Here is a 21,658-nt window from a genome sequence, read left to right on the forward strand (position 1 = left end):
CGATACCTCCACCCCAAGTCGCCCTTCCCCGCTGCACATCGCGTAGCCCCTCACCACCACCTCTGCAAACCATGGCTATGCGGCTAGCTGTAGGCCGGCCATTGGGTGCCGCCGTCCGCGCCTCGAGCTGCTCCCGCAATGCAGTGCGCACCTTTGCCTCGACGGCACTCCGGCCCAAGGAAGTCGCGGGACCCGCTTCCGACACACCAAACATGCGGGTATGGACTGGCAGATAGTAGCAGATATTGGGTCTCGTCTAACATCATTTGTAGTTTGCTCCCCGCGACACGGTTGGCAAGCTCAAGGCCTCCATTGTCAACCCGACAGAGAGCCTCAAAGAGAAGGGCGAGGCACTCCACAAGTACGGACAGTACATCATGTCATGTCTGCCGAAATATGTCCAGCAGTACGTTAAGAGGTCTTGTAGGGAAGGATAATGTTTGACAGCGACGCAGATTCTCCGTCTGGAAAGATGAATTGACCATCTATGTCCCTCCCTCCGGTATCATCCCCACCTTCACCTTCCTCAAGTACCACACCGCTGCCGAATACACTCAAATCTCGGACATTACTGCTGTCGATTACCCCACCAAGGACCAGCGATTCGAGGTCGTGTACAACATGCTCAGTATCCGCCACAACTCGCGCATCAGAGTCAAGACATATGCCGATGAGGCGACTCCAGTGCCCAGTCTGTGCGATCTCTATGATGGCGCCAACTGGTACGAGCGCGAAGTCTATGATCTTTTTGGCGTCTTCTTCGTCGGACACCCAGATCTGAGGCGCATCATGACAGACTACGGTTTTGACGGACACCCACTGCGAAAGGACTTCCCAATGACTGGATACACTGAGATCCGATACGACGAGGAGAAGAAGAGAATTGTTGTGGAGCCACTTGAGATGACGCAAGCGTTCAGGAACTTCCGTGGTGGATCATCAGCATGGGAGCAAGTTGGTCCAGGTGAAGATCTCAAGCCTGAGAACGTAAGTTGTACCTCTGTCCAAACGTCGCTGCCAGTGCCTAACAGAATTATAGTTCAAACTGCCAACACCCAAGCCAGAGCCACCGAAAGAAGAGAAGAAATAGAAGACCTTGCGAGTTTGAGTTGTATATACCTGCGAATGAATGGGCCGGTGCACCTTCGAATAACTCGTGTCCAAGTATTGACTTGTCGACTAGTAGTGACTTTCTGCTTTGACACTGATATGAAATTTTGGCACGGCGAGAGATGGCTGTTGTTAGATTACAAAAGCTCGTGTGATATCACATGCATGGTGGATCAGAATAGAGTTCGGAGTCCTTTGCCCTGGTTGTTGTATCATCGGCCATTATTGACATGCCAAGCATATCTCGCAATCGGCCGCTCGTTTTGGTAAGCGCAGCTGAACCCACCTTTCAGCCACTCCCAAATTTGGTGAAAACGTGGGCATTTAGTTCCTGAGTCATTCTCAACTGCACAGCAAGACATTTGCGCTGTGTAACGGTGAGGAATAGACCGTGATTGCATCTCGTTGCCCGAGGATACCCCGCTTTCCGATCCCAGATTCGCACTAACACTATACACCGTGGTAGATGATGGCATTTCTTTGCCCGAGGATATCCCGCTGTCCCGTCCTAGATCTGCACTACCGAACCATGTCGCAGGTAAGACTATCGGAATTTCCGGTTGACACACCCGAAAACCGGTAACAGCATCAAGAAATGGTTCGTATAGTGGTATATGCAGTACGTAAACCAGCAAGTCCTCCGACTTCCTACCAATCACGCACAATGGACTAAATCCCAGTGTACCATTCTCCTCACTTCCTGATGTAGTAACTTGAAGTATAAAAGCCCAGCCTTGGTCCTCTTAACATTCCCCAACCACAATGATCTCGCCACTACCACTTCTTGCTCTATTTGCCAACTTTGCGACATCCACCATGTCTAGCAACACAACAATCAAAACTATTGAACCCTTCAACCTCTCTGCCCAACCAGGCACAGACATCTGGCGCAAACCCCCCTCCACCAACGTCTTCAACGCTGCATTCTATCCCAACACCCAACCCACCTATCCCCTCAAGCAGTTCCAGCGCGCAAAGATCACCTTTGCCCTCCCACCCTCGGATGAACTCCGCCGATATGACCAAGCCGGCCTCGTCCTCCACCTAACCAAAGAGGGCGTCGCCAACAACGCCACAAAATGGATCAAAACGGGTATCGAATTCTACACTGGCAAGCCATTCGTCGCGACTGTCGGCTGCGACATCTGGGCCGACTGGTCCCTAGTCCCCATGCCGGAGTTTGTAAATGGCACGGAGCCTACTGCTACGATTGAAGCACGCATGGAGCAGGATGAGCTCGGCAAGAGTCTGTGGATTTACTGGATTGTGAGGAACGAGCAGGGTGAGGAGGTTGAGAGGCGCCCGTTGAGAGAGGTTAACTGGTTTGCGGCGGCGGCGGAGGATGGTTGGGATGTTAGTATTGCGGGCTATGTGGCTAGGCCTACTACAGCCGGTGGCGATGGATTGCTTGAGGCGGAGTTCAAGGAGGGTCTTGAGATTGAAGTTTCCAAGTGAATTGGTCTTTAGCGAGGCAGTTCTTTTTGTCCGCGTTGTTTGGGGGGGGGTGGGTGAGTGAAGGTGGGAGCCCGATTGCGGGCTTTTCTTCTTCATGTCTTTCCCTTTCACCTTTCACTTCGTTTACTATCCAGATTCACCCACAGATTAAAAAATCACGCTCCGTGCGGTATATTTACTCTCTCACGTTTTCTCTCTCTTACCTTGTTTACCCACTCTAAACGCAAGAAATACTGCATCTAGCCGCTTTCTCGCCTCTGCACTCAACCGCACTCAACCCACACACACAAACACACAAACACTCTCACATAGACGCAGAAGTAACGCACAAACAATGTGTCGCGTCCAGCTCCACTGCCCGAGCACCTCAAAGACCATTGACAACTTTGTCATCGGGGCGTATCAGAAGCCAGAGCAAGTCCTCCAGGGCGTGCGTCTGGCGCTGGATCTCAAGTTCGCAGCGCTCTACACCATCGACGCAAAGCCTATCAGCGATCCCAGCAAGACGCTGCAGGATGACGAGCGTGTGCTTGTCGCTGCAAGTGCGACCGAGACTATGTTGCCTGATGCGGCGTATGGCTACGCTATGTACGCTGGTGAAGAAGGAGAGGATGTTGACATTGATGTCGAAGGCTATGGAATGGATTGGCAGGTAAGAAAACCCCTCGTCCCACTCCCTTTCTTTTCGTTTCGCCGCTTTGCTGTTTTGGTTTCGCGTCTTGCTATGTTTGGTGTTTTTGCGTTTGAAGATTTATGACTGGGAGAGAAGAGAAGAAGAGTAAGTGTATTTCAAGATAGGTCTTGTATACTAAGCCGACTCTTCAACCACACAGGACCTCGTCGACCGTGAGAAGGCCGCACATATACTCAGCCTCGTAGAGTTCAAGCCGTCAACCCGAAACAAGCTCCGCATCACGCGGGAGTGTGGCGCTGTAAGAGAGGATCTTGCAGCCATCAACCAGCAAGACCTGGATATCACGCCAGCGTCGACCACGGATTCCGACACGCTGATCCAGGAGAGGTGGGATACGACCCTCGATGCCTTCCTCAAACAGATAGCCAAGAACGCTACTACTCTGGGTATGAAGTCAAATGTGACTTCTTCATCGCTTACTCCTTCAACCGTATCAGTTCTCACTGTCTTCTCGTCCATGACGCTTGGACAAGCGCGCCTCGCCAGCGAAGTGCTGTCCGAGGCCTTCGCCATGCGCATGGAGAAGGAGGAAGGCGAGACCAAAGACCCCGTCCTCCGTGACGATGACGTGAAGAATGCGGTCGAGATAGTCTACGAGCGAGCTGGTGTGGTGCCGGCCAAGTTGACGAAAGTCAAGGGGGGAAAGACAAAAGACCGAAAGAGGGCGAAGGGGAGAAGCAAGGCCGCGGGTAGCAATGCGGGCTTGTGAGGTGACTGTATGATAGGTGTCGACAGATGCCAGGCTGGATGTGACAGAGGTGATTCAGGAGCGTATGAGTAATGAGGAAGAAGGAAGTCAGGATAGCCAGAATGTGGCATCTTGACATTTTGACAGAGATGAGAGATTGAATTTGCTTTGCCTAGTTACAGGATGTAACATAATAATACTCACTAATACCACAACGAACATCCTGGCGTGATGAACAAAACCCCATGTACTTGGATTTCGCGGTTGTTTCCAGCTAGATAGGCATTCCGATAGTTGTTGACTCTCTTGCAATATACACCAGGGTAACATCTGAGTCGATATGTGTTTTTATCGTGGCTTCGCTGTTTAAGTTAATGACTACGAAGTGAATACCTTTACAGCGATACCTGATCCCCAACTAAGTCAGGGCCCCCACCATCCATGCCGACCACATGGACATTGACCCAGACCCCATACAAGTCCAGGGATCTAGCATATCGGTTAGAAACCATGGCTAGCGTACGATCCAATCTATGTATGATCCACGCTAACCTTATGTTGCTCAGAGATCGGGGATGGCAGGATTAATATCTTAGTAACATACCATGAAAACAGTACGTACGTACCATCTACCCGGCACTGATTCGGCAAGATTATAAGTCTCGTTTATAGTCTACGTAACTACTGTATCCGAGATAATACAAGTACCTTAGTACTACGCATCTTGGCTACAGTAGTAGCGTCCGGACTCTCCGGAAACAAGGAGTAGTATAGTACTTACTGGATTACACATCCAATGCACTTGCTCCCCTTCCCCTGCCCGCCCTTTCGTCCGGTTGGTTAGATATGACGATTTGATGCCAGCGAAGCTGGTAGCTGGCTAATTATATGTTCCTCTGAAACATTCGTAGCATGAAAGAAACCGATTGGAAATATCGAGGGTTTCAAATTATTTCATTGCATGTGTGAGCGGGCATTCTTTCACGATTCCATTCGGACATCCGGCTGATGCAGCGTTTTTTTGCCTTGGGAGGTATTGACGAGTTTAGTGCTGTGTTGGCGACGAGGTGGACTGAGGTTAGTTTTGGTCAAGGGAGATGGGTCGTTGGATAGGAAGGATGTGCGTGAGACGCCAGATCATATCTTTCTGCATGGTACGCTGGCAGGGTCTGGGGCGCCCATATCTATTAATGTGAGGAATGGGAAGACATTCAAAGATACGCCGCCTGCTACTTGGCGCATCTTGGGTACCAAGGGTGAGATTCGACTTCTGCCGCATCCCTCGTTTGGTATGCCTGTTGGATGCGAGAAGCTTGAGCTGTATGACTATGAGAAGGACAGTGTGGAAGAGATTCAGGTGGAGTATTCGGACGTTGTGAAAGATCTTCCGGTGTTTGCGAGGAACATTGGTGAATTCTACGAGTTATTCGCAAAGGGCGGGACAGTTGACCAAGAGATTATCGACTTCGAACAGGCAGTCAAGATGCATAAGGTCATTGACAAGATGGAAAAGAGCTGGGAGAATAAGCAGTTTTCAAGGCTCTCTTAGAGGAACGTGATTACGTGAAAAATTAAAATGCACGTATATCATTGTTTTGACTAGTCAAGCTAGAAAGTTCATATCAATTACCTTGGAAGGGAAAGTCACCTACGGTGCAGTGAGACGCACAAACAGCAAGTGAATTGCCGTTGGAAGGAGTAGGGTACTGTTGGCCTTCGTATTTCGCATCTCGTGATTGTCATCCTTTCGACTCAACGAAGAAACCTGCATGTCTCCGCCACAGGTCGATGTCGAGTACTACAAATGTGAGATATTCCGTATAATTCACAACAACGTACGAAGGCATCCTAGTGGAGATGGATGGCGTCTGCCGCGGACACAAATACTCTCCCGACACCTTGCGGAATACTCGGGGCATAGCTGCTCTGTTATACAGAGACTTCAAGCTAGCGAATAACTGCCAAGGAGAAGATGAGCACTACACAACATGACCAGGGCGCAAGATTACAAGCGAGATAAAAAATACGCGTGATACGCGTTTGTTGCCGATCAAATCGACATTGTAAAGCGAGTCATGCAAGATGAGAAAAAGAAATCAAGACGAGGGGAAAGGGATGATGCATGACGTTGTAGGAGAAAATGATGAATGAATAGGTTGTGTATTAGACGATTCGCGAAACGGAGACGAGATTCTAGACGGATCAGTATGCAAAACTGACGCACCTGACAAAGGAGAAAAGGATAAAAATGAAACCGGTGCATATCCCGAAGCCACGGGATCATTGCTCCATACTTACCGCCCTTAACCAACTTCGGGAAAAAGGAGATTCTTATGCCGCATGAGCAGCTCTCTGCGAAGGGTTCCGACTGCGAACCTCGCTCTGCTTGACTTCCAAGTGCGTCCCGCTCTTGTTCTTCTGAAACTGAAGTGACTTGGGAGACGCTATATTGACATAATCTTCAGTGTCCTTTTCAACGACACCAGGGGTAGAGACATGAATACCCTCAATCAAGACCTTTTCGTTTTCGGGTATTTCAACGGGAGCGGCATTGACCTTGGACTGTACTTTCCTCGTGCCAATAGGTGGGTCGAAGCGCTTGCGTAGTGTCTCGATCATCTTGCTGAACCAGAACCAGTTGAGGCCATTGAGGATAAGGTTGGAGGCTAGGTAGGCGGAGATGAGCCAGAGCGGAATAGTTTGGCCAGAGGAATATTGAAGAAGATCATTCTTGAAGCCTGCGTTATTGACATAAGTGTCGTCTGACAGTTTGCCAACCTCGGGGTCGTGTTGGGGGATGTGGCTACTCATGTATAGGTGGTAGACATCGCCGAATACGCGGATTGACTGGTAGGTTCCCCAGACAAGACGGCAGGAGAAGAAGGTGAACAGTAGCATTAGGCCGTTGACGAACTGGACGGTGCTACCAGTCATGTTGAGCTTGTCGCAAAACCAGTGGATATTGAGGAAGGGCGAGGAGAGTTCGTAGAGGATAAAAGTGCACGCATAGTAGTTTACGAATGGGCGCTGTGCAAATGATGAGTGATCTGCTTTCAGATATCTGGACCAAGTACTTACGAAACCTAACGAAAAGACGCAGAGAGCAGAAATGGCATGGAACAGCATGCCGATTCCAAAGATCTTGACATTCTGGACAGTGATGACCAAGTCCCATAGGAAGTATCCGCCGGCGAATGCCTGGATCAAGCCAGACGCGCCCGTGTATCCATGCACACGTTCTACCCTGTCCATGCTATTCAACTCCTTGTCTGTCCACATGACCCATAGGGCCAGGGCGCAGATGAGGGTGCTCTGGACGAACGACACGATGTGGACATCCCAGTTTAACTTTGTGCGAGCGTTGAAGGTGGCATATACGCGAGGAAAAAAGATGCGCGAAAAAGCGGGCGCAATGAAGCGGTAGGTGACGTCGTACAGGACATAGGCAGCAGCAACCTCGTGGAAGTGCAGGGGCAGCGTGTTGAGAGATAGGTAGTCAGTCACGGGCTGGACATACTTGACAAGGCTCTCAGGCCGCGCGATGGGGAATGGATCGTGCATGATGGTCGAGAGATGGCGGCGGTGGTGGTGGAGGTGAAGCGTGGGGCGGGCCAGACGGAGGAGTGAGTGATGTAAGGGCGCCTGGGGGCGCACACAGGGCAGGTGCAATGGGGCCAAGAGATTTCAGGAAGCAGCGACTGTTGCAGGGTACGATGCAGTCTTTATAGCGCCAGAGAGAATGGGCGAGTTCACAGGGGCGCAGTCATCAACTTGTCTTGAGGATGCGTGGTAAAGGTTGCGAATGACGACTGCGCAAGGCACAGCGGCCTGCCCTGGTTCCAAGGATCTACTAGGCCGAGGTGCGATTAGCGAGCCGCCGGAGACAGAGGGGGGCTGCTCACGCTGCGCCAAAAGCACACGACACATTGCATCCATGTGTGGAACATGTGTGGACGGTGACTTTAGAGTAGTACGGAACGTAGAGATAGCCACGGGACCGTGTCATTCCAACCCTTGTTCTGTATTATTTCCTGTACGTACATAACTGGTGCACGGCCACATGAGGCGCAGTACATGTGTGCATACTGAGAATATGTACCAGGGTCGCCAAGGGAGCACCCGAGCATAGTCTGCTCAGGGCTTATTAAACGAGCGCGTTTAACTATCACCCAGCGTATATCGAAGCCGGAAGCGTTGTACGCAGTAGTGCTCTCCTCATCCCTCCCAGTAGCCCGCTGTAAGACGCGCAATCAGCTGACGCCTTGCTTCTCGTGTGCCTAGTCCACGTGCGAACGCATATAGCATCATATCCGACAGAGAACGAGTCAATCGTGTGACTTGTCTTTTGCAGATACTGTATGGAGTAGATAGATACCTTGGACACACTCCATGTTAGTACTGCAAGGTGGTACCTAGCCTCCTCAGACCCCCTCTGGATCCCCTGGTGCCTATTGATCCAAGGCAGGTCCTCTCAGTTATATCTAACTTAGCACCGTACATATAAGCTTAGAGAATACTACCTGTTCATCTATAGTAAACATAAAACTATTGAGCCATCTCTGCTATTGTTGCCCTACGCCTATGCTAATAACAATCTTAACGTCGGACAGATACATTTGACGCTAGTCAATATTTGGCTAGCGTTTGGTACAAATCTCAGAAGCCTTGAATATAAAATTATTACAGTACTCTACTAAGAAATCGTACAATAGAAACGTTCTGATAATGGCCAAGAGCTCCCATTTTTTGGCGGGTGCGCATTTTGATGAAAGGTCGGATTAACTGAACTGTTGCACGCACTTACTATACACAGCACTTTAGACTTGCCATGCTAATCTTCCCGCACGAAGCCGGCCGAGTTCTCTCCGTCTGCAATCCACATTCCGACACTCTGGCAGAAAAATAATTCAAGTTATATTGACGACTGTTGAGCCTCTCCACATTCCATAAAGTCTTATTTTATTAGAGTCTATATATGTGTGTGATATTTAGGAATTGTGAGATTAGGCATTGTCTCCAACATTCCATTCATCATGAGAATTCTTATGATAAAAGAAATACAATCTCTTACAGTGATATTGGGTACTGTTAGAGGCAATAATGTTACGCACAACAATCCCATACTACCTGGGTGGCACAGCGATTCCAGTTGCGTCTTTGTCCCTGAGTTCGACAACACCTTTTTCTGCACCACATCAAGTTTCATGGCGTTTCCGGCAACCCGATATACGCGAGTCAGAACTTGACCAACTGGAGACTTGCAAGTAATGCTCTAAGCCGAGTGGCCCAGCTACCCGAAGTTCAAACTGCAACAAATGAGCAATTCACCGGCATGCTTGCCAACACTCTGCGGTACCACAAGGGAAAATTCTATCCCATCTCGGCATGGATCAATACCACATTTGGCGTACCTCGCTCTGTTCTGAGCACGGCAACCGATCCTTTCGACGACAGCTCATGGAGTGATTACCTGTTTGTCCAAACATCTGGTTTCACGATTGACCCCGATATCTTCTTTGATGACGACGGTACCGTAGTAGTTGCGTCTTCGGGGAGTCCCATTCAAGCTTGCTATTTGGACATGACTACTGGGAATACGAGCAAACCATGGCCATTGTGGAACGGTACGGGTGGTGCCAGTGCGGAGGGACCTCACATCTTTAAGAAAGATGGCTACTACTACCTATTGATCGCAGAAGGAGGTACTCAACTCGGGCATCGAGCGAGTATGGCGCGCGCAATGAATTTGACGGGCCCATGGGAAGCTTCACCAAACAATCCTCTAGTCTCTAATAGCGGAACTAATGAATATTTTCAAACCGTAGGGCATGTAGACCTATTTCAGGACGGAAAAAAAGAAGTGGTGGGGAGTCGCTTTATTCACAAGAGGAGGTCCAGCTCTGTACAATCAGTCTATTTTCCCAATGGGCAGAGAGGCGGTGCTATTCCCCGTCTCATAGCCAAGCAAGGGTTGGCCATACGCTGACCAGGTGCGTGGAAAGATGCAGGGGCCACTACAAAAGCGAAACTCCTTGACACCCAGCAAGGGTTTGAGCATTGCTAGGGGAGCGCCTGATGTTGTGGATTCTTCGCCAGGATCTAAGATACCACCGCATTGGATTTTCTGGCGCGCTCCCTTCAACAGTTCAACCTTCCAGATATCACCCAAAGGTCACCCGAACCAACTTCAAATTCAGTCCGCAAGGGCGAACCTCACAGCTGATGCGCAATTAAATGCCTCCCGGGAAGGACTCTCAGCCGTGTTCCGGCGACAGGAGCACATCTTCTTCAACTACACTGTCGACCTGCACCCCAACTTCGGCAAATCAGCAGGCGACGAACTGGGCGGATCAAACTTTCTGAACCAAGACCAGCACGTGGATCTCGGCATCGTCTACCTCAACAACACTACTAGCAGTGGTGCTCTGCAGCCTTATTTCCGTTTCAGAGCAAACTCCGTACGCTATCCCATTCCTCAAGAAAAAATCGAGCCGATCCCCCAATCCTGGCTGACAAGTCCCATCCACATACACATCTCTCCAAACAACAAAAGCAGCTACAGTTTCTTTGCATCACCAAGCACGAGAAGTCACGAAGAGAGACACATTGTCGATTATAGTACTGCACTTCTTGCTGGAGACGGTGCTGGATCGGGGGGACTTGTTGGGGTTTACGCAACGACAAATGGAAATTCTGCCACGTTCCGCGGATACATGAGTAGATGGCGGTGTAGTGGAGTAGCGCAAAAGATTGACTATGATACTTTGGTGTCTTTTTAGCGGATTCCTATATATGACCATAGTCTGAATGAGAGGCTTATTGGGGGAGGTGGTAGACATAGGAAGATCCGTCGGGTACCCCCCTTTGGACTAATAAAGCCACGGTTACACACATAGAGTATATATAGTCCCATCTCAACCTTGGGTAAATCCTTAAGAATTCGTCTTAATTATTGTGGTAAATAGGTCTCTACCCTAACATCTCAAAATCGTAGTTATCTTTTATGAGTCTGCACGCACAACTTGAACCAAGATCCTGTTCGAGGAGCGATCCAAAGAGCGTTCAGCCCATTACATCCGCAGCTATTTAGCTACGCGGAGGCCTACAGACCCAAGGCTCTTCTTTGCCTTCAAAGCTAAGTATCAGCTCATCTGTAGTCATAGTGCTGGTGGTTTGAGGACTTACAATTAACACTTGTGTGTTCATGTTGGCTCTTAGCCTCTGGCACAGGACGAGCGGCTGGGGCGGCGGCCACAAGAGATGTCGCAGCGAACAGTACAAACAGCGCCGATCTGATGAATTGCATTGTTTGCAGAACTTTTGGGAGAGAGAGTTTCGGTAAAATTGTGGGTATGTGTGTTGAAGGTGGTGATGAAAACCCCAAGATGAAGTACCATTCTTATATCTTCGCTACCGGAAACCTGCGGAGTAAAATCAATTCCCGCTCTCACGTTATCTTATGCGAGCCTATCATATAATCTCTGGCAATTGTGCATCATCGGCATTGCCTGACACGAGGCTTCCCGCCGTTTCTACCAATCGTAAGAGATAACCTCAAACTTAATAGCCAGACGATGTATCTTAGTCAGCGCTAGATTTACGTGGAACAGCAAAGACGGCACGAACTCAACTTACTTGTATTTATTTCCTTTGTGACCATCACCATAGTCTTCAAGTCAGAGTTTCATGGTGTCTCGCCACTCGGGGTAGCTGTATGCAGCAATGATGAATGCACGTTAAACGTGCTTCTCGGCAAAGGAGCACCACTGGATGCACTTGACCCTATGGGACCATAACCACTGTCTATCGCCGTCCATCTGGAACTGGAGAGTTATCACCAAGTTACTTCTGGAACACGGTGCAAGCATCACCCTCATTCACACCGCTCTTAAGATCACACCGCCCGGACACTCTGCGAGGGTGTAACACCATACCATATCCAGCATTTTACTTGAAAATGAGAAAACTCGGAGTCTCTTCTAACAAGACAAAATTACTCTCGAAATCATTTGCTCGAGCAATGTTGCGACGTAATACTGATGTAATTATGGTACTGCTGGAACACGGCGTAGATGTATTCATGGACATGCGGCCATTCCTAAAGCCCGAAGAGATTCTCTACCCTTCCGTATCATATGCACGCAATTGCGAATAATAGGACTGGGGAACAAATTCATCCCCAAAAAGATTTCTGGAGGACAAGCGCACTGTATACGAACTTAGTTGCGGTCCAGCACTTGTATTAAACTTGTTTGTAATGTTGCTACCAGCTCGGACGCTTTGAGAAAGATTGCTGCTCGATCAACGAAAGGCGTGTTTTCCCGTGATTACTTGGCTTTGAGGGCAGAATCGATGACTTTGGATACTTGTGCTTCGGTTGTAAGGGGATAGTTGGTGAAGGTCGTCTTGTGGCCCGCTGGTAATGGCTGATCCTAAGACCTATGAACTTGCTGTGATTTGCCATTGAAGTGGATCTTGCTTTGCAAAGAAATCTGCGATTTCATGCGCTCCACAGTCTTCTCTAGCTTCATTCGCTATGGAGAACCTTTCTCTTATGTTGGGTGTGGCTCGTTACGGGCATTAGGTAACCGAAATGGTACCGTCGTTTTTGTATGCAGTTGCTAAGCTCATATGAAACTAGCGTCTATCTCCCTCCGCCCGACTACTCCATCTCACTTTCACTTCCTAATCCGTGCACTCAAGTCACGGAATGTCCCTACAATGTCACAAGACGATTACGCAGTCACCAAAGCAAGAGTGTTTAAAATCCTGGACCAGAGCTCATGGCGCCGACCGTCTCAGAACGGGCGTACTATCCCGAATGAGTTCAGCCCCACGGTCATGGAATACGTCGAGGAGCTGAACCGGACAGACTTGCCTGGTGGCGCGACCTCGAGTTCCGTGCACCTCAATCTCTCACAACGCGAGGAGCGCGCTGTGGATGTCTGCAACAGCTTCCTTGAGCAGATGGGAAATTCGGACCTTCTCTCCGATCGACTAAAGGGGTGCGATGTACAGTTTGCCAGGCTGCTGACTACGAACTTCGAGGTGAAAGGCCACCCACATGTTGTGGTTCGCCATGCTTGTCATCTGCTGAGAAGGTTACCAGTAACTGCGGCACCTTTGCTGATCGATGGATTCGACCGACATGAGGACTACTTGCTAAGGGATGCTGGAGTGCTGTCGTCGAGCGCAAACCGCCGACTCATGACAACTCGATACATTGACAGCAACACGATTCGATTTGCGTTACACATCGCGTACAGATGGCAAGATCCTTTACCTTGGCATGACCCCTACCGTAAATTTGTCGACCTATGCGGCGACTTGTTCGCAGGCTCTACGAAACTGTCTCTGAACTGGGGGAGAATTGATCCAACGTATGCCACAAACGTATGTCTGCTTCGCATCTTCTTGTGGTCTGCTTGGCAACGGTCTATAATGCTATACCTGTGGGCTGTGATGGATCACCACCTCAACAACACAAGGTCCCAACGTGATGGTATGTTTGCCATCGGCAACACTCCTTTGTTGCAACGGACGATGCAGAGATCGAGCGAAGCAGCAGCGACTAACGGAGACTTGGAGATGTCACAAATACCACCTTACATGTGCCAATGGGCTTTTCGGCTACTGCGAGAGGACCTTGGCTCGGTCGCACAAGACTTCCGTCAGTTTTAGCTGAGGTATAAGGTCGTTTTTGGACAGCAGAATCCTCGCTGCATTTTCTCTGGGGATTCAAATGAGCCCACGCGACAGTGCAAAGGGGACTCGCCTTTTACTTGCAACAGACTCAGAGGCATGAAGACTCAAGATCAGTCGGCGCACGCTCCACATTGTCCAGGCACTACCTGTACAAAGATGTTTTGGGACGAAGTCAACTACAAGCAAACCAGCGGTGCTCGTGCTGTGGAAGTTCATCCAAATCAGCCTGACAAATTGACCTATCGCTCAGCGACGAGTGCTACAATGGCGATTTCTCATGTGTGGAGTCACGGGCAAGGTGGACGGCCGGAGCCGCTCGAAGAGAATGGAACGGGCTTCAATCGGTGTCTTCATGAACGTTATTCACAGCTGGCGTCTACCTTCGCGTGCGAAACTTACTGGATGGATACACCTTGCATTCCCCATGACCGCAATCTCCGCCGGGAAGCTATCGGACACATCAACGAGATCTTTGCAATGGCAAAAGTGACGCTTGTGTGTGATCGAGATATCATGTCAATCGACATAGACCCAAGCGGTGACACCCAAGGAGGCAAGGAGATCGCGATCGATGACATTCCTATGGCAATCCAGGAAACGGTATTGACCACATTGCTGGTGTGCGACTGGAATCTGCGAGCCTTGACATTCCTCGAAGCTATGCGGGGCAGTCGCAACATTTGTCTCCTGTGCAAAAAGGACAATGTCGTCTTACTTAGAGATGTTATCAATAATGTCCATCATAACGGATGCATCGATATATCAACGCTTTTCGTGAACGCATTGCACCTGCTACCGGCAACAGATATCAAATGGTGGAGCAAAGTTGCTCCAGCAGCCGCAAAAGCTGCAGGCTTCTTGGAGTCTGTTGACTTAGTGAATGCAACATATCTTCTAAGTCATCGTTATACTTCCAAACCACGCGATGAGATAGTGATCTGGAGTCTGTTGTGTGGCAAGAAGCCCTATGACAATGCCATTGATCTCTGGTCAGCGCATCTTGGCGGCTGAGTTCCCACAGAGTACCTCATGAACAACCTTCCCCGTATTCAGAACACGTCGAAGGGCAAGGAGATACATCTGGGCTAGGCACCGAGCCGTCCCAACTTCCCGGAGGAGTGGTCGATCGTTGAGAACCCCAGGTACTTCACGCTTAGTAGTACCGGTAATTGCGCAGATGGGAACATAACACAAGACGGTCTTTCTGCTGAATGGCTCTATTACGACTTCAACTGCTATCTGTCGTTCAGGTTCTTGAGCGCTAGAGCAGATTCTGCGAAGGGGATCATTCACTCCCTGGTTAAAAAACATCTATGTGGTTACTGGGCTGGGGCTCTTGTGCGGCCTTGTAACGAAATGGGCTCGCCTTTACCGAATAGAAGCACATCGAACGGGACTTTAGTCGCTGTCTTGGGTATATACCGGACCGGCATATACCATTGGAAAGCGATAGTCGGCTGGCCAAGCACCATACCTCTTCCACCAATGCGTACGGAAAAGATCACGATCTCGTAGGAGTGAGGAGGAATGACCAGGTATCAATTTGCTCACGCTGAGGCTTCTATAACAAACTCTTCTTTCAGTACCTTCGCAGCCGCATGTGCGAGTTCTGAGCTTAGAAGGATGGACCTCCAGTCATGGGGAGACCAATCACCAGTGTTATCCAGAGCTTCGTCAGGCACTGGGTATTGCTCCTTCTCGAGTACACGAAGCCGTGCCAACCACGCAGCCATCCTTGAGTGCTGTACAAAAGATACCATCCATCCTGTTAAATGTAAAGGATGAAGTTTGTGAGAAATGTGCCTATAGGTGGCTAGGCCTAGCTACTAAATACTTTATCTATATACGCGCGCTGCTGCACTACTATAGTTAGCTAATAAGTCTATTTTTTAATAAGTTAAAATCAATAGTTTGACAGCCCGGCTGGCAGTGCTGAAGGGGGGGCACAGCTTAAGCTCCAAGTTCAGCATCGCCAGCAAAGCTATCAAAACTACTAATTTAAGGCGCATGTAAGCACTCCATTGCTGAACTAAGCTTTCTAAATCCATCACTCTGTGAGAATAAACAACGGCAACGCAATCCGACCATTATTCGCGATGCATAGCGACATCGCTCCAACTTTCACGCACGCCAACACCCGTCGTCGACCTATAGTATGGTAAACTTTATTTAGTTAACATCTTAATATTCTTCTTTCGATTTGCTTTATAGAACATCGGATTAGTTATCTTAGTAACAAATAGTAGGCTATTATAGCACTATATGGCCGTAGTGTAAGTACGTTTCCTAAAGTAGCGCTCTCTGTAACAACCGAGGCACCACTCTAGACCCGGACTAATGCCCGAGTCTTAGATTGTCTTGACGCCATGTTACATCACCCCAGACCGCTATACGAAACTTCTCTAGATCCGCATTCACTGCGGCGCGACCCGTGTATTTCTGAATCCCAACCCATATGGTGTCTCCTCCTCCGAATGTTCAACACCATCGACGTCATTCTTTTGCCTGTTGAATCGCCTAGCCATGGCCGACCTCCAACCGGATGAGTCCAACGATTCGGGCAGCCTCAAACCCCCGACCGTGTCGCCAACTCCGCGCGGGAAACGCAAGAGATATACGCCCGTGGCTTGGTGCGCACCCAACGGAGTTACTGTCATCACAACCTGATCATCTGCTAACCCTCCCCCCACAGCGATGAATGCAAGAAGCGCAAGGGTAAATGCGACAGCCAAATTCCATGCCAACGCTGCCGCGACAGGGCTGTCACCTGCACTTACAACTCGAGATTAGCCACCATGCCTTTGCAGAAGGAAAGGCAAGTATTATCATCTGCCCATTGCCTGCATTATACTGCGTGTACGTGTCTGACCTCCTTCAGAGACCTCGATGCCTTGAACGAGAAGATCGAGAAAATGCAAGAGCAAATTGATCGCCTCATTGCAGACCGACTCCCGTCCGGTTCATCAGGCAAACATCAATCGACTGTCTCAACGACGGCTTCCATCTCACCCTCCCAAGGCCTAAATACCACCGACTTGACGGATCAGTCGGACCACAATGGAGCCTTGGTTAACTCATCCGCTACTTCACACGCCAGACTGCCCGAATTCCTTGGTCCGACCAGTTCATCATTCCTCTTCCGAATGGCGACAGATTCTTTGGCAAGCGCTGGAATACATACCCCAGTATGTACAAAGCTCGAGGTGGAACCTCTCCCAACATCGGCCAAGGTCAAACGCCAAGATACGAGCTCCGCGAATCGTGGTATGGAAAACCCACTGTGCACCATCCCTCGGAATGAAGCGCTGCGATTGTTGCAAGTCTATGATGAAGAGTACGGGTCAATCTATCCCTTCATCGACAAGACAGTCTTGCACCGCGCGGCTCAATGCTTTTACGATTGTGTCGACATGGCATCTCCCTCGTCTACGAAAACCTACCAAAAGGATGAAAATACCCTCTCCGATGGTATATGGGACATCCTGAAGCTAGTTATCGCCATAGCTGCAATCATAGAGAGTCATGGGCCCAATGAACTGAGTGCAAAGCTTCTCAACAGCGTTGAGTCCGGCTTTGATATTCGCGTCTTGGGGGAGAAAGTTGAGCTTCTTGAGATACAGGCCTGGACTGCTATGGTAGGTTTTTTTTTCTGTCCTCCCGGTACGTGGACTGTTCTCCTGACGATTCGAAGAGCATCTTGCAATTCCACTTGGACGAGGAGGTCCTCGCTTGGAGAACCATCGGTCTCGCTGGCAGAGCCGCGATCGAACTAGGCCTCCACCGGCGTGAGACCTACTCGATACGCTTCTCTGACGACGAGCAACGCCTGCGAGCCAGTCAACTCTTTTGGTCTATATACATACTCGACAGGCGATGGAGTTTTAGCACTGGACGCTCGTTCGCCATTCCAGAGTGTGATGTAGATCTGGATCTTCCCAAACTGGTAAGTACATCGTCTTGCCATCACTCAATAATGTGACATGGAAATTGTAGCTAAATCTTAATTCTAGATCAGCTCAGACTCCTACCTCCTCTCGATCATGGTGGCGTACGCGCAACTGGAATCAAAGGTATGGAAGTTGACAACGAAGATCACGGCTAAAGTCATTTCAGAGAAGCTATCCTTTCTCTACTTCCGCGTGCAGCAATGGTATCGAAGTCTCAAGCCCCAATATCAACTGCAACCGACTGAGGCGAACATGCTGCATGGATACACTCGGAGCGAGAACAGGATTCGTTTACTGTTTTACTTCAACGTCAATCAGCTACAACTCTTCATCTTCCGCCAGGAACTTCTGAATTCCCACGCCATGAACGAGGACCTGCTGAACGCCACGTTCGCTGTTGAAGCAGCAAAAGACAATATTCGGCTGCTGCAAAAAGTGAGTCAAATGGCAGACTTTTATTCGACACAGCAAGCTCCATTCAATCACTTCCTGGTCTCCGCACTGGCGGTCCTTTTCCTAGCCGTTTGCCACGCCCCATACCAATTCAAAAACGCTTGTCGTGAAGAATTCATAATGGCACTTGAGCTCATCCAGGGCTTCTCTTTCGAGTCTCACGTGGGAAAGAGGCTCTGGAAACGGGTTCAGCACCTCAAAGAAATTAGTTTGAGTCTGGGTCTGCTGCCCAACAAAACCCAAACAGATGGTACGCGGAATGGCACAATGAATAGCACTGATGCCATTCTACCGTCTTCAGGTTTCGTGTCTATGGAACAAGATCAGCACGTTCAAATGCGACAGCCGCCCGTCCACTCTCAAATGGGGCCGCCTTCTGCGAACGAGATGATTGATCCGTACCAACTCACCAGTGACTTGACGACCATGTTCGATACAATGCAGCAACCTTACAGATGGCCAGCGGCGGACGAAGTTGTGCTGGATCAGGTCGATAAATATAATCAGACAATAAACCGAGAGCTGTCAAGAGACCTTTTGGACTTATTCTAGCATTGCAAATACACAAGCCATCCAGGTCTTCCAGAGCTATGTGCATTGTCGTGCATTCCAGGACATGGCAGCATGGCGCCGGGGGCTTCCTCCGTGACCGTACAGCTAGGCTCTGGAAGGGATCCCACCAATATTCAAGCAGGCATACAGCTAACGTCCAATTATCGAATCATTGTCCAGATCTCGACTCAGGTGTCGCGGACGAAATCTAATGGATGTCGACGCGTGTGAATTCACAGAGAGCTGTATGTTGTGGTTAGGCTAATCTTCACTACCGGTGGGCCTTATTAGCTAGTAGTGTGGAGTAAGTTTTGTCTCAATCCAGAGTCGACGTTGATCTACCAGCCGGGAGGTACTTTATTGAGCCCTTGTAGTGCGGAGCCAAAGTGCATGCTTAGGACAACACCTGCGGGTTCCGTTTCGTCCGTGGAAAGATCCAAGTAAGAAAGACGAGAGTTATTGGTCAGAGGCAAATCATGCGGAAATTTCCGATACATACTATGAGTTCTAGGCAGAGTTCAGAATCCCGCATTGTAGCGTTGATCGGAAATATCCGTTAGTCTCCACTATCTAGGGCGCTAGTGGACCTACACTAACCCCAGTCTTGCGATGGTCGTACAGAATAGTACCTCATAATGGCGATGTTTGCGGAGGCTTCTTGCTCACGGTCAATATCACCGGGTCATCGCCGTAAGAAGGACGCTCGTAACAGTCGAGACCTAATAGCTCCACTGTGGAAACTCAACATGTTCCGGCCGGAAACAATTCCTCGCCCAGATTTCAGCGCATCCCAAGGATTAAACGTGGAGTAGACGAGAAGGCCTATAAAAGTCGTAAATCCTGAATCGATATCTGTTCAAACTTCATGCGTACCATACCTAGCCATCTATCCATTGAAAGAATATAAACTTGTGTCCCGAAGCAAGCAAGCAAGACAAGATGTCAACTACCTTAGACAACCTCCGGAACAATTTTCGAGGCAGTAAGCCCCTTCCCAGCCTTGCAAACTTGTCCATTTCCCTGCTCACGTCCGGCCAGTGATCATCGAACCTCATGACCAACTTTACTCGTTGTTTCGACGCCGGTGGTCAATTAATGAAGAAGGCAACCCGAAGGTGATCTTTCAACCTCTCACCGAGGCCGACGTGTCTGCAGCTGTAAAATACGCTGTTGAGCAGCAACTCGAAATTGCTGTCAACGTTGGAGGTCACTCGTTTGTCGGAGCATCCAGCTCGGACGGGGTTATCATAGACCTAAGACGCATGAACACAGTTTACGTGAAGAACTCGGGATACGGCAGCCCCGGAACAGTGACTATGGAAGGAGGTGCCTTGGTCAGCGACGTTGCCAGGGCCTGTGAAGAAAGTGGCGTCTTTGTGTCCCTCCCGTCTCACAAAGAGATCGGGTATGCCGGCTTTGCGCTCGGCACGGGTGCTGGATGGGGCATGGGAGTTTGGGGCTTGGCTGTTGACAACCTGATCTCGGCTAGGCTCGTCCTCGCCAGTGGAGAGGTCGTCGAAGTGTCCGAAATCTCTCACCCCGAGCTGTTCTGGGGACTCAAAGGAGCGGGGTATAATTTCGGTGTTGTGACGTAGCTCACATTCCGCGCTATCCCTTTGACGACAAAGGTGTTCTTCGGGTCGATTATTTACCCGATTGAACAGATCGAAGCTGTCTTTCAAGCACTCGATAAGTACGACACTACACAAAAGGATGAGGACATGGTTTTCATGGTATTGCTACCCCACAATCCGAATGGACCTCCTGAGACTATACTCTTGATGCCATACTATCACGGGGACGATATCGCCGAGGCTCGGAAGCGGTTCGATGTCTTCTTTAGTATTCCCTATCTCAAGGATGAAACTAGGCTGATGTGGTTCCACGAGACTGCGGACCTATATCCCGATGCGCTCTGGCCTTATACGCGTCGCTTGTCAAACGGTTCACTGGTGACTCGAGTCGGGCCAGACGTCTTTCTTCCTGTCGTGGACCGTCTACGCCAATGGTACTCCGCCAAATCTGAAAGAAGACCAGGAAGTTCACTCTTTGTGGGTATGTACAGTTGGCGCAAAGTCTTGAAGCCCGCTAGCGACAAGACTTCGGCCTGGCCGCCGTCACGAGAGCGACCAGGAGACGGTAATAGGCTCTGGAAAGACGTTGCTATCTACCTTGGGTATGTCTCCCTCGTTCCCTACCTTGATTGTCCTCGAGTAGCACGGAATCTAATCTCATTTCTGCGACAGATATGGCGACGAAGAAGAAACTCCTACTGCCGTGACTGCTTCGAAACAGATGGTCAAGCTCCTGCGTGAAAAGCATCATCAGGCAGTTGGCAAAGATGTCATCAAAGGTCTCGTCTACCCGAATGCGGGGGTGCTGCCCGAGTTCACAGGCGAATACATGTACAAGGACAATTTCCCTCGCTTGCAGGAACTCAAGACAAGGTATGATCCTGCTAATGTTTTCCATAAAAAGCATCCGATCAATGTATAGTAGAAAAATTAAACGTAGGACGTTCATTATCCTATAGGCAATGTTCATCTCAAAGGACGAAAAAGGCTTGGGCTGCAAGGTTGAAGGTGAAGGAGCTTGGACTTCACAAGGCGGCTGGGTTTAGTTACCGAGTATCTTAGCATATACCTCTCCTCTCGCACTATGTACAATTAGCTCGTGAATCTATTATCTAACAGGCTATAAGCCTAGAGCGTCTCCGCTGCAAACACCCGTTTCTCTTCTCTTTCCTTTACTAACTAAACAGCTGTCTTGGCTATCTAGCAAGCTAAATAATCTAATAAAACTACTGACGTTACACGTAGATATCTAGTTACTAGAATGATTCAATATTAATAGTCTTATCCAAGTTCTGAGTATAGTAGAAATAATTTATAATTACTGATAACGTACCTCACGGCTTGGCCGGACACACGGCTTGGCCGGACACTTTTGCCAAGCCCCCACCAAAACTACTACTACCTACAAATGTCGCAACAACAACAATATTTAGAGCCTCCTAGCGAGTGCCAGATACAGCTTGCTCTTCAAGCTCTCAAA

The 21,658-nt window shown here is 49.4% G+C and overlaps 10 protein-coding genes across 10 annotated transcripts; 9 read left to right on the forward strand and 1 right to left on the reverse strand.

Annotated features, from left to right (window-relative positions):
• Positions 1-71: 71 nt before the first annotated feature.
• On the forward strand, positions 72-1,090 carry COCCADRAFT_6877 (uncharacterized protein; the record flags this gene model as incomplete). The annotated part of the gene is made up of 4 exons (XM_007716294.1): positions 72-218; positions 273-406; positions 456-987; positions 1,040-1,090. 4 exons carry the CDS (start codon positions 72-74, stop codon positions 1,088-1,090), a joined length of 864 nt encoding a protein of 287 aa, XP_007714484.1.
• Positions 1,091-1,926: 836 nt separating this feature from the next.
• COCCADRAFT_28033 (uncharacterized protein) lies at positions 1,927-2,565 on the forward strand (the record flags this gene model as incomplete). The annotated part of the gene is made up of 1 exon (XM_007716301.1): positions 1,927-2,565. The coding sequence occupies one exon, from the start codon at positions 1,927-1,929 to the stop codon at positions 2,563-2,565; it is 639 nt and encodes a 212-aa protein (XP_007714491.1).
• Positions 2,566-2,899: 334 nt separating this feature from the next.
• COCCADRAFT_101879 (uncharacterized protein) lies at positions 2,900-3,968 on the forward strand (the record flags this gene model as incomplete). The annotated part of the gene is made up of 2 exons (XM_007716314.1): positions 2,900-3,217; positions 3,399-3,968. The coding sequence occupies 2 exons, from the start codon at positions 2,900-2,902 to the stop codon at positions 3,966-3,968; spliced, it is 888 nt and encodes a 295-aa protein (XP_007714504.1).
• Positions 3,969-5,238: 1,270 nt separating this feature from the next.
• COCCADRAFT_38673 (uncharacterized protein) lies at positions 5,239-5,496 on the forward strand (the record flags this gene model as incomplete). Its single annotated transcript, XM_007716315.1, has 1 exon — positions 5,239-5,496. One exon carries the CDS (start codon positions 5,239-5,241, stop codon positions 5,494-5,496), a length of 258 nt encoding a protein of 85 aa, XP_007714505.1.
• Positions 5,497-6,278: 782 nt separating this feature from the next.
• COCCADRAFT_28035 (uncharacterized protein) lies at positions 6,279-7,508 on the reverse strand (the record flags this gene model as incomplete). The annotated part of the gene is made up of 2 exons (XM_007716302.1): positions 6,279-6,974; positions 7,026-7,508. 2 exons carry the CDS (start codon positions 7,506-7,508, stop codon positions 6,279-6,281), a joined length of 1,179 nt encoding a protein of 392 aa, XP_007714492.1.
• Positions 7,509-8,980: 1,472 nt separating this feature from the next.
• On the forward strand, positions 8,981-10,726 carry COCCADRAFT_38675 (glycoside hydrolase family 43 protein; the record flags this gene model as incomplete). The annotated part of the gene is made up of 3 exons (XM_007716316.1): positions 8,981-9,156; positions 9,204-9,810; positions 9,908-10,726. 3 exons carry the CDS (start codon positions 8,981-8,983, stop codon positions 10,724-10,726), a joined length of 1,602 nt encoding a protein of 533 aa, XP_007714506.1.
• Positions 10,727-12,668: 1,942 nt separating this feature from the next.
• Positions 12,669-13,628, forward strand: COCCADRAFT_6882 (uncharacterized protein; the record flags this gene model as incomplete). The annotated part of the gene is made up of 1 exon (XM_007716295.1): positions 12,669-13,628. The coding sequence occupies one exon, from the start codon at positions 12,669-12,671 to the stop codon at positions 13,626-13,628; it is 960 nt and encodes a 319-aa protein (XP_007714485.1).
• A 180-nt stretch (positions 13,629-13,808) lies between these two features.
• COCCADRAFT_6883 (uncharacterized protein) lies at positions 13,809-14,663 on the forward strand (the record flags this gene model as incomplete). Its single annotated transcript, XM_007716296.1, has 1 exon — positions 13,809-14,663. The coding sequence occupies one exon, from the start codon at positions 13,809-13,811 to the stop codon at positions 14,661-14,663; it is 855 nt and encodes a 284-aa protein (XP_007714486.1).
• A 1,085-nt stretch (positions 14,664-15,748) lies between these two features.
• Positions 15,749-18,604, forward strand: COCCADRAFT_28038 (uncharacterized protein; the record flags this gene model as incomplete). The annotated part of the gene is made up of 6 exons (XM_007716303.1): positions 15,749-15,805; positions 15,899-15,925; positions 16,059-16,282; positions 16,345-17,287; positions 17,344-17,595; positions 17,663-18,604. The coding sequence occupies 6 exons, from the start codon at positions 15,749-15,751 to the stop codon at positions 18,602-18,604; spliced, it is 2,445 nt and encodes an 814-aa protein (XP_007714493.1).
• A 939-nt stretch (positions 18,605-19,543) lies between these two features.
• On the forward strand, positions 19,544-21,100 carry COCCADRAFT_6885 (uncharacterized protein; the record flags this gene model as incomplete). The annotated part of the gene is made up of 4 exons (XM_007716297.1): positions 19,544-19,586; positions 19,643-20,190; positions 20,269-20,780; positions 20,851-21,100. 4 exons carry the CDS (start codon positions 19,544-19,546, stop codon positions 21,098-21,100), a joined length of 1,353 nt encoding a protein of 450 aa, XP_007714487.1.
• Between the last annotated feature and the right edge of the window lie 558 nt (positions 21,101-21,658).

This window comes from Bipolaris zeicola (genome assembly GCF_000523435.1).
Source record: "Bipolaris zeicola 26-R-13 unplaced genomic scaffold scaffold_134, whole genome shotgun sequence".
NCBI classification, from domain to species: domain Eukaryota; kingdom Fungi; phylum Ascomycota; class Dothideomycetes; order Pleosporales; family Pleosporaceae; genus Bipolaris; species Bipolaris zeicola.